Consider the following 14646-nt stretch of genomic DNA (forward strand, 5'->3'; position numbering starts at 1 on the left):
GATTAATCTACCTTTATTCACTGTAAGACAACAAGCACCTCCTCCTCTTTAATCTCTATATGTTCCATGCCACTACTGCTTGGTTTCCTTCCTGCCTTATATACCATGCCAGTTTCCTGAGTAAATGCAAAAAATGTTCAAGATCTAACCCATTTGTTTGGCTCCACTCTGTCGACCACTCTGATCTTAGGGACCAATTTTATCCCTTACTATCTTTTTACTCTCAACATACATGTAGAAACCCTTCTTTTAGCCTTCCTGATTTTCTTCTTAAGTATTCTTGTATTTTATATATTCTTCTAGTACCTCATTTGCTCCTTGTTGCCTATACCTGCTATACACCTCTCACTTCTTTACCAGATTGCTAATATCCCTTGAAAACCAAGTTTCCCTCGACCTCTCAACTTTACCTTTAATCCTGACAGGAACATGCAAACTCTGGACTTTTAAAACTTCACTTTTGAAGGTCTTCCACTTACTGAAGACATCCTTTGGTTAAAACCAAAAATCAAAAAACAGCTAATCAAATATGTGAGCCTCATAACAGGAGAAGCATCGAAGGCACAAATACCCATAAATAAAACTACAGGAAGTGAAGGACTAACATGCAACTAATGATTTAAAGAACATGTACAGGGCTTACAAAATGATTCACCTTGTGCAAAATGCAGAGAGTTCACCAAGCCTTAAAATTAATAAATCCAAAGAGAATTCTTTCCCCAAAGTGCAAAAAAATTCACGATAGATGTTATTTGCAGACTTTTGTGCTTTAAACCACTGTAGAAGTAGCAAACAAAAATAGAATAGATGCACATTAGGAAGTTAGATCAACACATGGTTGAATGGAACCAAAGAATACACGGATAGGAATAAGAACTAGGAATCAGTAAAGGCTCAGCTGGAGCATAAACTTGTTGCAGGATGTATCGTTGCTGTAGTGTAGACTGAAAAAGATTTCAATTTTCAATCATATACACCTCAAAAAAAGCAATTTACAGAAGCCAACTCTACCAGCACATCTTTGGGACAGAATGTATAAACTCCATAGAGACAGCACCACTGGCCAGTCACTGTTGCACCACTGAGTTACAAACAAGTGTAAAATTGCATTTCTTCACTAATATGGCACTTTGGAACAAAGTAACCCAACACAAGAGTCAAATATTTCCAATCATTTTAACTTCTGGATACAACCACAAGTTCAAAACATGGCTTTCCCATTAATAATGAATTAAGAAATACAGAATGCAAGTTATTCTATTGATACCTATTCATAAATACAGCTACTATCAAATTTGAACCAAGTAATACAGGAGAATCAAGGATTTTTTTTTTTGCATTCATATAATTAAGTGTTGAAGAATCCAAATGCAAGGCTCTGATAATGTAGATGTCCAAATGCAATGAAAATGAACAGTTCATTGTGAAAGCCAAGCAGGATTTGGGCCATCTGCAACATGTTGAACTTTTGCTCTTTAATGCAGAAAGATGACCATAGGGCAACATTTCTAAGGGCAAGGTCTCCATTTCATAAAGGATGAAATTTGAAGTAAATAAACAACTTGGATCCTTAACATGTAGGATATCCAAATGAACAGATGCTTAATTTGTCCCCTTTCCATATCACTACTTGATAGCAACATGTACACATAATAATTGAGCATCAAGGAAAGGAAAAATGTTTCCAGCTTTCATAAGCGATTCTTTAATCCATGCATCTTATGGATCTGATGGCATTTGTATAATTTAACAAAGATGCCCAATGTTTTTAACAATAAAATATCAATTCACTGATTTTAAATTTAGGTATATAGTTCAGTATGGTAACAGACCATTACAGCCCTCAAGTTTGTGCTAGTCAATTTACACCCAATATGTTATGAAGGGTGGGAGGAAACCGGAGTCCATGGGGAAAATCCACACAGACACAGGGAGAACATATATATTCCTTACAGACAGGACAGGATTCAAACCCCAGTCCCAATCGCTAGTACTGTAAAGGTGTTGCACCAACTGCTACGCCAACCATAATATACTGTACAACTTTCACCTACATTCAGCACAACCTGGAGATAATAACCCATGACACTTAAGCTTTGAGAAAACTAGTTTAACCATGCCACTGTTGTGAAGTCTGCCCCAATTCACACTAGCTTTCCAAACTTGTTCGAATGCCTTTAGTCATAGGACGGAAAATAGCAACATTACTAATAGTGGCCCATGCACGGGGTTGAAAGAATGACAGTGACCTTGTCCTTACGAAATCGTGACACATTCATTGCAAATGCCTATTCAATTTCCTTTTGAAGGATCCAATTTGGCTTTATAAGCAACAAGTTGCAGATCACAACTCTTACATACAACAAAACTTCATACCATCTCTAATCTTTTGCCCATCAATTTTATTCCCCATATTTAAGATTAAGATAACCTTCAATTTCTGAATCTTATCTTGTACAAATGTTAATATTCTGCTTGGTTGAGATGAACATCAAGACTTCCAGCTAGAGTAGGTGGTATAGTCGAGACCTCCTGTCACTTCCTAATATTTTCCACTTATTCACCTAATTTTTCAGCCAAAGTGGTTAAATTTGGTCCCTTTGTTATTTACTACCTTTCTTTTTCTGAAAATGACTTCAAGAAGAGGTGCCAAGGCAGCGAGAGGGAAGAGAAGCGGTCCTTTTGACATCAGACCTCATCTCTAATATGAAGAATCAAGATAACCAGACAATTAACTGCAGCCATGAAACAAAGACACGTTGGCCGTGCTTGTACACAAATCACAAATAGTTTACAGATACAACAGCAAATCAAGGCAGCAAATGGGATGTTGGCCTTCACTGCTAGAGGGATTGAATTTCAGAGAAGGGAGGTTCTGCTACAACTATACAGAGTACTGATCAGATTTGCACCTGGCGTATTGTGCGCAACTCTAGTCTCTTTATTCAAGAAAATAGGTACTGGATTTGGAAGTGGTACAGAAGAAATTCACCAGTTAAAAAAATTTTATACATACAGAATGGTAACAGGCCATTCTGGTCCATGGGCCCATGCCACCTAAATACCCCCAATTAACCTAGAACTACAATATATTTTGAAGGGTGTGAGGAAACCCATGCAAACACAGGAAGAGCAAACAAACTCCTCACAGACAGCACCAGATTTGAACCTGGGTTGTTGGCACTGTATAGTGTTGTTCTATCCAGAATTTGACATCAAGCTTGAAAAAGTCCTTCAATTTCAATTAATTAAGAATGTCTGGATGCTGTGGAATAATTGTACTGAGAGGCTAGAAAGTCATTCTGAATAAATGGCTGTGGGCAATCGTAAACTTGCAGGTGGTTGACTTGGATGGTTGGAGTAGGCAAAATAATATTTGTATTTTGGACCTGAGAATCCAAGAAAGGGCAGTTGACTAATTTCCAAATTACTTACGGAGGTATTCAGTGAAGACTTTTTCACTATGGATCTAGTGCTCGATAGAGCACATCACTCATTGGATCCAAAGACGACATCCAAAGATTACCCACAGTTGGTAATGCTTGGATTTCATTATTTTCGAAAGGAACTTTATAAGGACTCAGACCGGCATTGTATCCAGCATGGCTAAGGATCATTACCAAAGATGGCAGCAAAAAATTTATAAACTCTGTGGCAGACACCCACAAAGTTTTGTCAGACTGTGCTTTAACTTCGAGTCCATCATAAGTTTACAATATGTTTAAAGTTTTCTATATTTCCCCTCGCATTTTTTTCAAAGTTTGATTTGAGGGAGGATTTGGTTTTTTTAAAATTTCCCTTTGTTATTTGTAAGGTTAAGTTTTTAGTTACCGAGTTTGAAAAAAATTTATGTTAAATGATTTAATGCTTCTTTAGTGTTAATGCAGTTGCATAGGGAAGTACAAATTCCACCAATGAATCAAATACATGATACCTAATTTTTTCTAAACTTAAATAGGCGTAATATGAGAGAACTATCAAAACTGGTGAAGGTCAAGAGTCTTTCCATTTGAATAAGATGACTCTTCTAGCCAATAATGTAGAGAAGGCCACTACCCGTTGTGCAGGTGCAGAAAAACACCATCTGGCTCAATAACACCAAAAAGAGCAGTTACTGGATTGGGTCGTAACTCCACCTGAAATACAATTGAAAAGATATTGATAATTTCTTTCCAATAGATTTCTAAAGATGGACAAGACCAAAACATGTGTCAATGTAGCAATATTAGATATCGGTCATAAGTAGGGTTAATATTAGAAAAGATACAAGACATCTTATCTCTGGACATGTGAATATGCTGCAGAGCTTTGAAATGGATTAATAAATATCGGGCACGTATTTAACAAGTATTCACTAGTTTAAGAATATTGTCCAATAGATTCTCTGACAAGGATTTTGAAAGTTCCAATTCCCAATTAAAAAAATCTTATTGTAAAGTTCTGGCTGCAATTTCAATAATCTATCATATATAATTCCAATTAATCCTTTGAGAAGGATTCAACTAAAAAAATATTATCAACTAGATCTGGTGGATATACTAGAATTTAATTCTGCAGGAAATTTACTATTTGCTTTTTTTAAATAATTAGGGTTGGATAGATTTTTGAGAGATGGTTGCAACTCTGGAAACCTTCAGAATAAAGAGGGCTGGAAGGGAGTGTGTTTGGGTTGGTAAAGAATTTTCACGTTTACTTATATTTTATGTTTACATTTTTTTGTGGTTCGAAGGTGACATTTTTGGAACGGTAACACATGTAGCTATTCCATGATTTCTACTGCAAGATTAATATCGTGTAATATTAAAAGGATAAATGGGAAAATTAAATGTTTAAAGGTATTCACCCATGTTAGGCATTTAAAGGCCAATTTTTTTCAAGTAACTCATTAACCTATCTTTGTCAGAATTCTTAATGTTCAAATGGAAGGGTCAATGTTTTCATTCTTCTGATGCTAAAATCAGGGGAGTTTCTATTTTAATTAATCAAATTATTCCTTTCGTATTTCATAACACAACATTAAACAAGGTAATTACATTATTTTTTTTTACAGCTAAATTATATAATAAAATGGTGATGTTGGCTAACATACATGCCCTGAACGTTGATGAGCTTGGGTTTTTTTTTAATATAAAAATTTTTTTTTGTCCTACCAGATTTAAGCCAATACTCATTAATTTTGGGAGACAACATAATTGTTGTCTAAATACTACTAAAGATCGTTCTTCTAGAACAGCTCTTCTTACTGCAGCTGTAAGCCACTCTTTTAAATAAAATTTGGTTTTTCAGATGTTTGGCTTTTTAAAAAATATTCAAATAACAAAGTATACTCTTTCAAATGTGCATCATTCCTATTCTAGAACTGATTATTTTTTTAAATAGATAACGAATTGATTTCAATGACCAAATCATACGAATATCAAGGAATAATTATATCTGATCATGCTCCGGTTATCTTGTCTTTGAATTTTCTTAACATTCCTTTCACAAAAAGGCAATGGCATTTCAACTCTACCTTACTCTCAGATGATTTTTTTTAAATTTATGGAAAAACAAATACTATTTTTCTTTACTAATTCTTCCCCAAAAATGTCTCATTTGCTTGCATGGGACACCATGAAGGCTTATTTGAAAGGAGAAAATTATTTCTTATAGAGATAATATAGAGAAGACAAATAAGGGAAGACTGGAATTAATCAGATTAAATAAATTTATTTACCATACGTCCACAAGAAAGAAATGTGGATTTATACAAAAGGAAAGTTGATATTAAAACAAAATTTGATGACCTTTCTACTTACCCCTTTGAATAGCAATTATTGAGGAGTCAATTTTATATGTATGCTGAAAAGTCTGGCAAACTTTTAGCTTTCAACTGAAAAGAATGGCTGCTAAAAAAAAATCAAACTAATAAGATTCAGATGGGGGAATGATACAGTGACTACTCACCATTTTAAAATAAATGATACCTTTAGAGAATTCTATTCTAAACTCTATACATTTGACTTTAATAAAGATTACACTTCAATGTTGGAATTCCTGTATCGCCTAAATCTGCCTACACTTTCTCAGAACAAACGTTCAAGTCTGACGGCCCCCATTACTCAAAGAAATCCTACTTCCAATTTCCTCCTTACAATCTGATTACCCTCCTTAGGTAGAAATGGAATTGAATTTTACTAAAAATACATTTATGTTGGTAATTTTAGGGTTTTTTTTTAAACCCTTTTTTATAAACTAATTTACAGTTCCATTATGAGAGTTTGAGAATATGGGCACCATTTAGAAAGTTTTTTTGGATTTCAGACTTTCTCTTACCACCCCTATCATATCTAATAATCATCTTTTTTAACCTTCTTCATTGGATACTGTTTTTAAGGATTGGTATAGGTCAGGTATTAAATGTTTTAAAGATATTATTCTAAAAAAATTTGCTTCCTTTGTTAAAATAAAATAAATCAGGATATTGGAGGAGGGCCTGCATCATCTAAAATGCCATTGATTAATCCTCTTTTGGTCTTTTTAAGAGATCATCAATTTTTTAAATATATGGTACCGTAAAGGGAATGTTAATGTGGAAGACTGTTACAAAAGGTCACTTAATGTCATTTGAGAAACATGCTATAGCATGTAATACTTTTACCTTTAATAAGAACATATTTGAGAGAAGTTGGGACAAACAGTGTTTGTCTAGCTGTACAAGAAGTAGAACTTATAAGGAGCGGGATTGTTAAAAAAATGTATTTCTTCGATATATTAATTATTACAAGGAGGATCTCTGAAATTAGGATTATATAGATCAAGGCAGAGATTAGAAATAGACTTGAATTTACAATAAACCAACAAATGTGTGAAAATTCAGGTAGAATGTAGGGATTGTATGACTAATACTATCAATGTGAGATGTAGATTAGTTCAATATAATTTTTTTACCATTATATCTGACACCACAGAAATTGAATAGATTGAAATCAGATTTGTTAGATCACTGCTTGAGATGTGGTGAAGATGTAAAATCTTTTATACATTCAACATGGTTCTGTCCCAATGTGAAACCTTTTTGGGAGACTATAGGTAATTTTTTGGACGTTAGTTGTTTTTCCTGATTTATTTTTACCAGGAAATATTGAAAATACAAATCCTAAATTGAAATGATCAATTTATTAATTGAAATTTGTGTTAGCGGTAGCAAGAAAATGTATTGCAATTACTTGGAAATCAGATACTTCTTTATGCCAAGGTGGTATGTTGAAATTCAAAGTTGTATTCTTTTGGAAAAAAAATTACTTATTAATTACTAATTTAAGAAATACTCATGTTTTAAAAAATCTGGCACCTGTTCACTCAAATAATGGGATTAAATTTGTAGTGATATCGTTTTTATCCCTCCAGCCCTGCAGAATTCTCCTCTGTATGTTTATGTTAGAACTGATGAGTTGTACTGCTCGACATCTCTCTCTGCAATCCAAAGATTTTTTTTAAATTTTCTCTTTTTATACCTATTTTTTTTACTTTTTCCAATTTGTTTTTTTTTTGCTTCAGGGGAGGTTGGGATTTTGGGGTGGGGTGAAAAACATTTATGTAATCAATTAGTTTTTTGATAATTGTATTATAATATTTGTGTTCACTGCTTGTATGGAATATTAAATATTTAAAAAATGATTGGAATACAAGTAAAACAATTGGAAACAAATGAGGAATGGGATTCTTTGTAATCTGATTAATACTACCTCCTTGTGCGCACAACATTGTTACAATCCAAAATGGTCCATAGAGTACATACGTCTAAAGTTAAACTATCTTGGTTTTTTTCAGGCAAAGGAGGAAAAACCCAACACCCAACCCCAACCAACCAATTTTCCCCTGCAACCGTGTCTGCCTGTCCCGCATCGGACTTGTCAGCCACAAACGAGCCTGCAGCTGACGTGGACATTTACCCCCTCCATAAATCTTCGTCCGCGAAGCCAAGCCAAAGAAAGAAAGAAGAATCCTATGTGTGACAAATGCAAACGTTTTGAGGTTTCATCGATTCATGTGTTATGTGCTTGCCCTAGTTTAGAAGAGTTTAGAAGAGTACTCGAGATGGCAGAGGTCGACAGCATCGAGTCCACGCTGCTGAAGATCCAGCTGCGCTGGATGGGTCACGTCTCCAGAATGGAGGACCATCGCCTTCCCAAGATCGTGTTATATGGCGAGCTCTCCACTGGCCACCGTGACAGAGGTGCACCAAAGAAAAGGTACAAGGACTGCCTAAAGAAATCTCTTGGTGCCTGCCACATTGACCACCGCCAGTGGGCTGATAAAGCCTCCAACCGTGCATCTTGGCGCCTCACAGTTTGGCGGGCAGCAATCTCCTTTGAAGAAGACCGCAGAGCCCACCTCACTGACAAAAGGCAAAGGAGGAAAAACCCAACACCCAACCCCAACCAACCAATTTTCCCTTGCAACCGCTGCAATCGTGTCTGCCTGTCCCGCATCGGACTTGTCAGCCACAAACGAGCCTGCAGCTGACGTGGACTTTTTACCCCCTCCATAAATCTTCGTCCGCGAAGCCAAGCCAAAGAAGAAGAAAAAGTTTAGAAGAACTTTGGAAAAATATCTTTCAAACTTTATAAATTTTTTAAGGTTAAAGTAGAATCTTGCCCTTTAATTGCTTTATTTGGATTTCCTCAAGAAAAGGATGTCTCTATACAAGCAATTTTGATTAAATAGAAGGACAATACTCATCCGACCCACTTACAATGGTTAAGTGAGATCATGTCCTATTTAAGTTTGGAAAAAAAAATCAGATTTGCTATTAAAGATGTAAAGAATAACTTCTATAAGATGTGGGGCCCATTTATGAATTATTATCATAACTTACAAAATTTAAAGTGTTTGGACACTCCAGTGATGTGCTGTTTCTTGGTTGATGTCCTTCAATTTCCTAGTTTTTTTTTAAGGATAACCTTGTCGAGAGGGGTTTAGATTGTAAAAGTTTTTTTCTTCCCTGAGATACAATTGATAATTGTTTTGTTTGATTGAGAATTGTAAATATCAATTATATTATGGAAGGTGAAAATAAGGATAATGATTTGTAAATTCCTCTTTTTTAAAAAGGGACATTTTATAACTTCCTCGAAAAGTTATAATTTCTTCCTGTTTTTTCTTTCCCCTTACAGGGCTTTTTTTCTGCTGTATGTGCTAACACACTATTAAGAATATGCTTTTGAGTTCTGAATATATTTTAAGAATATTTTTTACATTTGGAACATTGTATAATTGAGATGTTTAACTTCTAATGTTTTAAATAAGAATTTTTTTAAAAAAGAATAATGGATGTGAGTTACAATTTGTACATTAAGGATACACAGAATGTTTTACTTATTCTGTGTAACCGCTTATATCGATTTATCGAATTGTACCTTTTTTTCCCTGTTTGTACAAGTTCTTTAAGAGATTGACCCCCATCTTAACTTTGTAGCCAAATTTCTCAACCCTAGAACCATTATTTACCTTTCTACATACCCTTTTAAAACTGTTCATATCCATATTATGTTAATTTTCTTGCCAACATGCACAACTTCATGTGCCCAATTCCAAGGAACTGTTATGACCTGCAAACATCTCTCTTTCCAAGTCGCACTTAATTCCATTTTGTCCTGCTTTCATAATCCTCCCTCCAACCCATCCCGCATGCATTTCCCCTCCTCCCCAGTTCCATTCACCCACTATTCTCAGGTTCCAGTCATGCTTAATCTCTCTTCCTTAAATTGCTCCAGTAGCAGTTTCCTTATAAGATTCCAAGGCTTGGAGTCTGAAGCATTGATACTGAATGTACATTCAAAAATATATGGAACCAAGATGAATCAATGCCCTACCGACATAAATTGGAGCTTTCATCCATACCACTGTTAATTGGAGATGCAATGTGCATCCGATTCATTGACCATCCTCTCTTTCCTCAGTCTCTTTTCTCAAAGGTAAGTCGTTCCACTTCCCTGCAATGTATTTGGTTCAAATCTACTGCATTTAAAAAGCTTGCAAGATGCTGACCCTTTCCAGAAGTGTACTTGACCTGCTGAGAAACATTAGCAGTCACCATCAGCTTAGTGTAGAAGCAAGAAATCAGAAAAGTAGAAAATGTTGGACCATTTAGATCAGAGAGAACAGAATTATGGGTGAAAGGTAAATCACTCATCCCAAATCACGCCTGCACTCTGCAAGCCAGATAATCAGGCTGTGCTGCTTCTACCTGCAGACAAACAGAAGCAGAGAGGAGAGAGGGTGAGTCATACAATGATGGTCTCGCGAAACATATCCTCCAGAACTACTTCAAGTTAGAAGACCTATCTGCATTCAAGAATTCAGTGACCAGCCACCATATACTACCGCAGTTGCAGATTGATCATTAAACGTATAGAAAATTGCACGAGAGCAATAATAAGTACAGTACAATCCCGATTATCTGAAATGTGATTCTCCGAAATCCTTCTTTATTTGATTTTTTTTAAAAATTCCAGATAAATGAGGATATACAAAACAAATCAGAAATATTCATTTATCCAAAATTTTCTCAGAGCCAAACTGACTTCACAGGTTGACAAAAATACACTCAACACAAAATTAGAATGACGATTGTCCTCATTTCTGATAACTCCTCCCCTCTTCTCTTTCCACTTCTTTACCTTTCCCTATTGAATTCTCTCCATCTTTCCCTTTCAAACTGCATACCATTGTCTTCCAGCCACAAGCACATGGAAGAATCCCTTGTCCCGGCATCATCCAGGAGAACAGTCTCCCAGGCAGGAGCGGGACCTCAGGCTCAGTGGTGTTCCCTTCCCAACATGCTGGATGCCGAATCCTCCCTGGCATGTGTGTGCAGTAGGCCTCGGGGAGGATTCGGAATCAGGACTTGGGCATCAGGAGATCTTGTGACTGGGGAGACAGGAGTCTGCCAACTTGTCAATGAGTGGTGGCGGCTGGGTCCCGTTTTTGTGATCAGCAGTGGTCAGCCCTTTTTTTGGTGAGAATTAAACGTTATTTTAATGCTTAAGAAGCCTTCCCTTGTTTGTTGTTGTTTAAACATTGATTCAGTGATTTTCTGTTGCTATTGGGCTGTTTTTAAAAAACAACCAGTTCTCCAAAACAAAATTTACCCGACATAGGCCCGGTCCTTACCATTTCGGATAACCAGAGTTGTGCTGTATTCCAAAATTGGAAACAGTGTATGAATCAACTCACTACTAAAGGTCAAGTTGGAGGCATTCAAAACAGGAAACCCAGCCCTATACAAGAAATTCCAGAATAATTGTCACGAGGCATTTTGAAAATCCAAGAAGCTGTACGAACTAGGCTGGAGTCCCACAAGAATATCATGGACATTGGGCAGAGAATGCATGATGTGTATAATACAAAACAAAGCCAGGGATCATGTGGAAACTAAGCAGCTTCCCCAAACCCAGAAGCAATAAAACACCAACAATCTAACATAACTAATGTAGGCAAAAGCAATAAAGCCCATTCAAATACACAACAAACAGTCCAGCAACATACCTCTTGTAATCTATATTAATGATTTGCAGATGACACCAAAATTGGCGCAGTGGACTGCAAGGATATCAACATTTACAACAGTAATTAGATCAGTTAGGAAGGAGCAGCAGATAAAATTTAACTCTTGCAAATGTGAGCTGTTGTACCCGTGCAAGTCAAATCAGCCCGAATCTTGCACAATAAATGGTAACGCCCAGTACTGTTATAGAAGAGTGAGACTTAAGAGCAAAGATAGATCTCTGAAAGTTGCAATTCAGGTGGACAGGTTGTTGAAGAAATCATGTGGTACACTTGCAAAAGTTGGGACATTGTGATACAGCTGTATAAGACACTGGCACGATCATATCGAGTACTGTGCCCATTTCTGGTCACCTATCTTCATGAACATGAAGGTGCTGAACTTCAAGCCTGTGCACCTTCTGCCTTAAGTACATCCTAACCAGAACCCATGGATGAACCAACAGATCCGGAAACTGGTGAAGACAAAATATGTGGCTTTCAGATCCAGCAATTCACCAATGTATAGTGAGTGCAGATACAACCTCTGGAAGGACATTGCCAACACAAAAAAGACAGTTCTGTACTAAAGAGACACATGGCAGCTGTGGTGGGGTACATCAATAGGATCATTAACTGTGAAACATTTATTTTGGATGAGCTCAATTTCTTCTCCACTTAATTGGAGAATACAACAATGTACCCCATGAACCTCAACAGACCTTGGCAACTATGCCCCCAGTTTGAAAATGATGCGTAAAGGATCTTTAGGAGGACAAATTCTCACATCCCAAATGGTGTACCAGGTGAAATCCTTAAAATTTGAAGAGGCCAATTGGCTGTCGTGTTTTGCACTATGGTCTGATGTTCTCATCGGATTCAAAAGGACATCAATCATACCTGTGTGACCTGCCTTAATGACGATCAACCAGTGGAACTTGCTTATAACAATGAAGTGCTTGCAGAGATTATGGTTTATAGAGCAAATCAACTCCCATCTTAAGGAGGACTCAAGCCATTTCAATTTACCCATCATCAAAATAGGTCAACAGCAGATGTCATCTCACTGACCCTTCACTTTGCTTTAGATCACCTGGACCACAAGAACCCCCTCATCATGCCATTGCTCATTGACTACAGCTCAGTGTTTATTCTCATCGGCAGATCCCAATCAGTGGAGATTGGCAACATTTCCTCTTTCCTGATTACACACAAGGGCACCTGATGGCTGTGTGCTGAGTACCCCACTCTATTCACTCCACTGGGTAACCATGTTCAGCTTTAATCCAATCTATAAATTCACTAATAACTCTATCATTGCTGGCCATGTAACAGGAAATGAGTCAGAATATAGGATGGAAAATCTGGTTGTCTGGTGCCAGAACAATCTTTATCTTGTCATTACTGAAGGGGAGGCTGAGGAATCATACATGCGTCTTCATTGATGGCACGGCAGTGGAGGGAACTAGTACCTGCAAGTTCCAGTGAGTCCTTATTAGCAGAGGACCTCTCCTTGAGCCAACATAGGGGGGCAACTGTGAAGCTGCACATCAACATCTTTACAAGTCTGAAAAGATTTAGTATTAGTTGTTGAATACTGTGACGAACTGTGACAAGTATACAGTTTAGTTGCAGCCTATTCTGTAAACTTGGATGCCCAGCAATGCAGAAGGCTGCAGAAATCCAGGACAGGCACCAAACATCCATCAAATGAACACATCTCGTCGAGGGGTGCTGCCCAGGAATGCTGCCGACACTACACTCTCCCATGACTGTCCTGTCAACTTGTTGTCAATAAGCTTTCTATTCAGAAGAGAACCCACCCCCCACCCCGATATCATTTGACGTTCAAAAGATCTACAAGCTGTAGAAAGACCAAGGCATCCAGTAGTCAGAATACCATCACAAAACTGTTTAAGGCATAATATTGTTTAAAAAACCTCACTGAATTTTGCACAGCAAAATTGATCCTGCTACATATCATTTGGAATATATTAATTAGAAAACAAAGAGCAGTCATTTCAGACCCTTCCAGTAGTCAAGTGACTACTACACAAAACAATATTAAGTACTGTGCTTAATCAAATAGGAGTTCTTTGGTTCAATTAGCAAATAGATGAACTGGTCCAAAAGACATTACTATGGAAGATCATCAAGCATTTTGTTGCATCTGAATGTCGGAACTGAGAACAAAGGCAGCTCCTTTAAAAGGACAAACAAATCATTGTTGATGAACGGAAGCAACCACAAAAAAAAGTTCAAAGATAGATTTAAAAGCAGATAAAGTTTCTTTTTAATGAGCAGATTCTGCTTGAAGTAGATGAGCAGCTACCAATGTAGAAATGGGTACAAGTCAGAGGCACAAGGCAGTAATCATTTAAAGATCAGAGACTAGAAGATCATGTTGAAGTGTGAATGTGGAGAAAGGATTAAAACACAAGGATAAGATACTTTATGCTGGATAATTCAATTATATTTAAATTTTAAATTCAAATTAATCAATGCAAATTGCACATTTAAGGATAAATATATTGTCTGATTGCAGATACAAGATTCCTCAGATTCCAAGGATAAAGCCTCGTACAGGACACAGCAGAACATAGACTTTTCCACTGCAAGCAGAGGTTCAGATGACAGCTGAGATAGTAATGTAGTGCTGGTAAGAGTCAGAATAGTTTCAGTTTTACCAAAATTAAGACGGATAAATTTACAACTTACCCACAACCCATTATCAGCCAGGGCGCTGCAGACTGTGACAACAGCTATGGAATCCACAGCAGATGTGAAGGGATGCCATGAGCATGTGCAAGTTGACTCCATGCTTGGAAGACGACATCAAGGGCCAGCATGTAAACGAAGAAAAAGGACAAGGATGGAAAAGGGATGTACCAGAACATAGAAAGAGGAAGAGAAACTATTGATGTACTGTCTCAGTGGGAAATAGAATGCCAGAAATAGAAATGGAAGAGACTTTCACATGATGGTAGCATGAGGAATTAGTAAATTAGTTTCAGATCTTTGAAGGCGAATAAAATCCAATGAATAATGAAAGTCTAACAAAAGATTGTCAGCACATTTGATCCATTGTGTTTATGCAGAAGAATGCAAAAAATGCAT

At 36.8% G+C, this 14646-nt stretch overlaps 1 protein-coding gene across 6 annotated transcripts in view; it reads right to left on the reverse strand.

Annotated features, from left to right (window-relative positions):
- qkia (QKI, KH domain containing, RNA binding a) overlaps positions 1 to 14646 on the reverse strand; it is an 85026-nt gene extending 70380 nt beyond the window's left edge. For 2 of the 6 annotated variants that reach the window (XM_069895177.1, XM_069895176.1), the window contains exon 1: positions 14248 to 14642. In XM_069895177.1, the coding sequence (XP_069751278.1) occupies positions 14248 to 14349 (102 nt within the window). In that variant the 5' untranslated portion in view covers positions 14350 to 14642. Of the gene's footprint in view, positions 1 to 13001; positions 13090 to 14247 lie in introns of those variants that run through there. The other 4 variants (XM_069895179.1, XM_069895182.1, XM_069895178.1 and 1 more) reach the window with 4 other exon arrangements.

Source organism: Narcine bancroftii, chromosome 8, assembly GCF_036971445.1.
Source record: "Narcine bancroftii isolate sNarBan1 chromosome 8, sNarBan1.hap1, whole genome shotgun sequence".
Classification (NCBI taxonomy): domain Eukaryota; kingdom Metazoa; phylum Chordata; class Chondrichthyes; order Torpediniformes; family Narcinidae; genus Narcine; species Narcine bancroftii.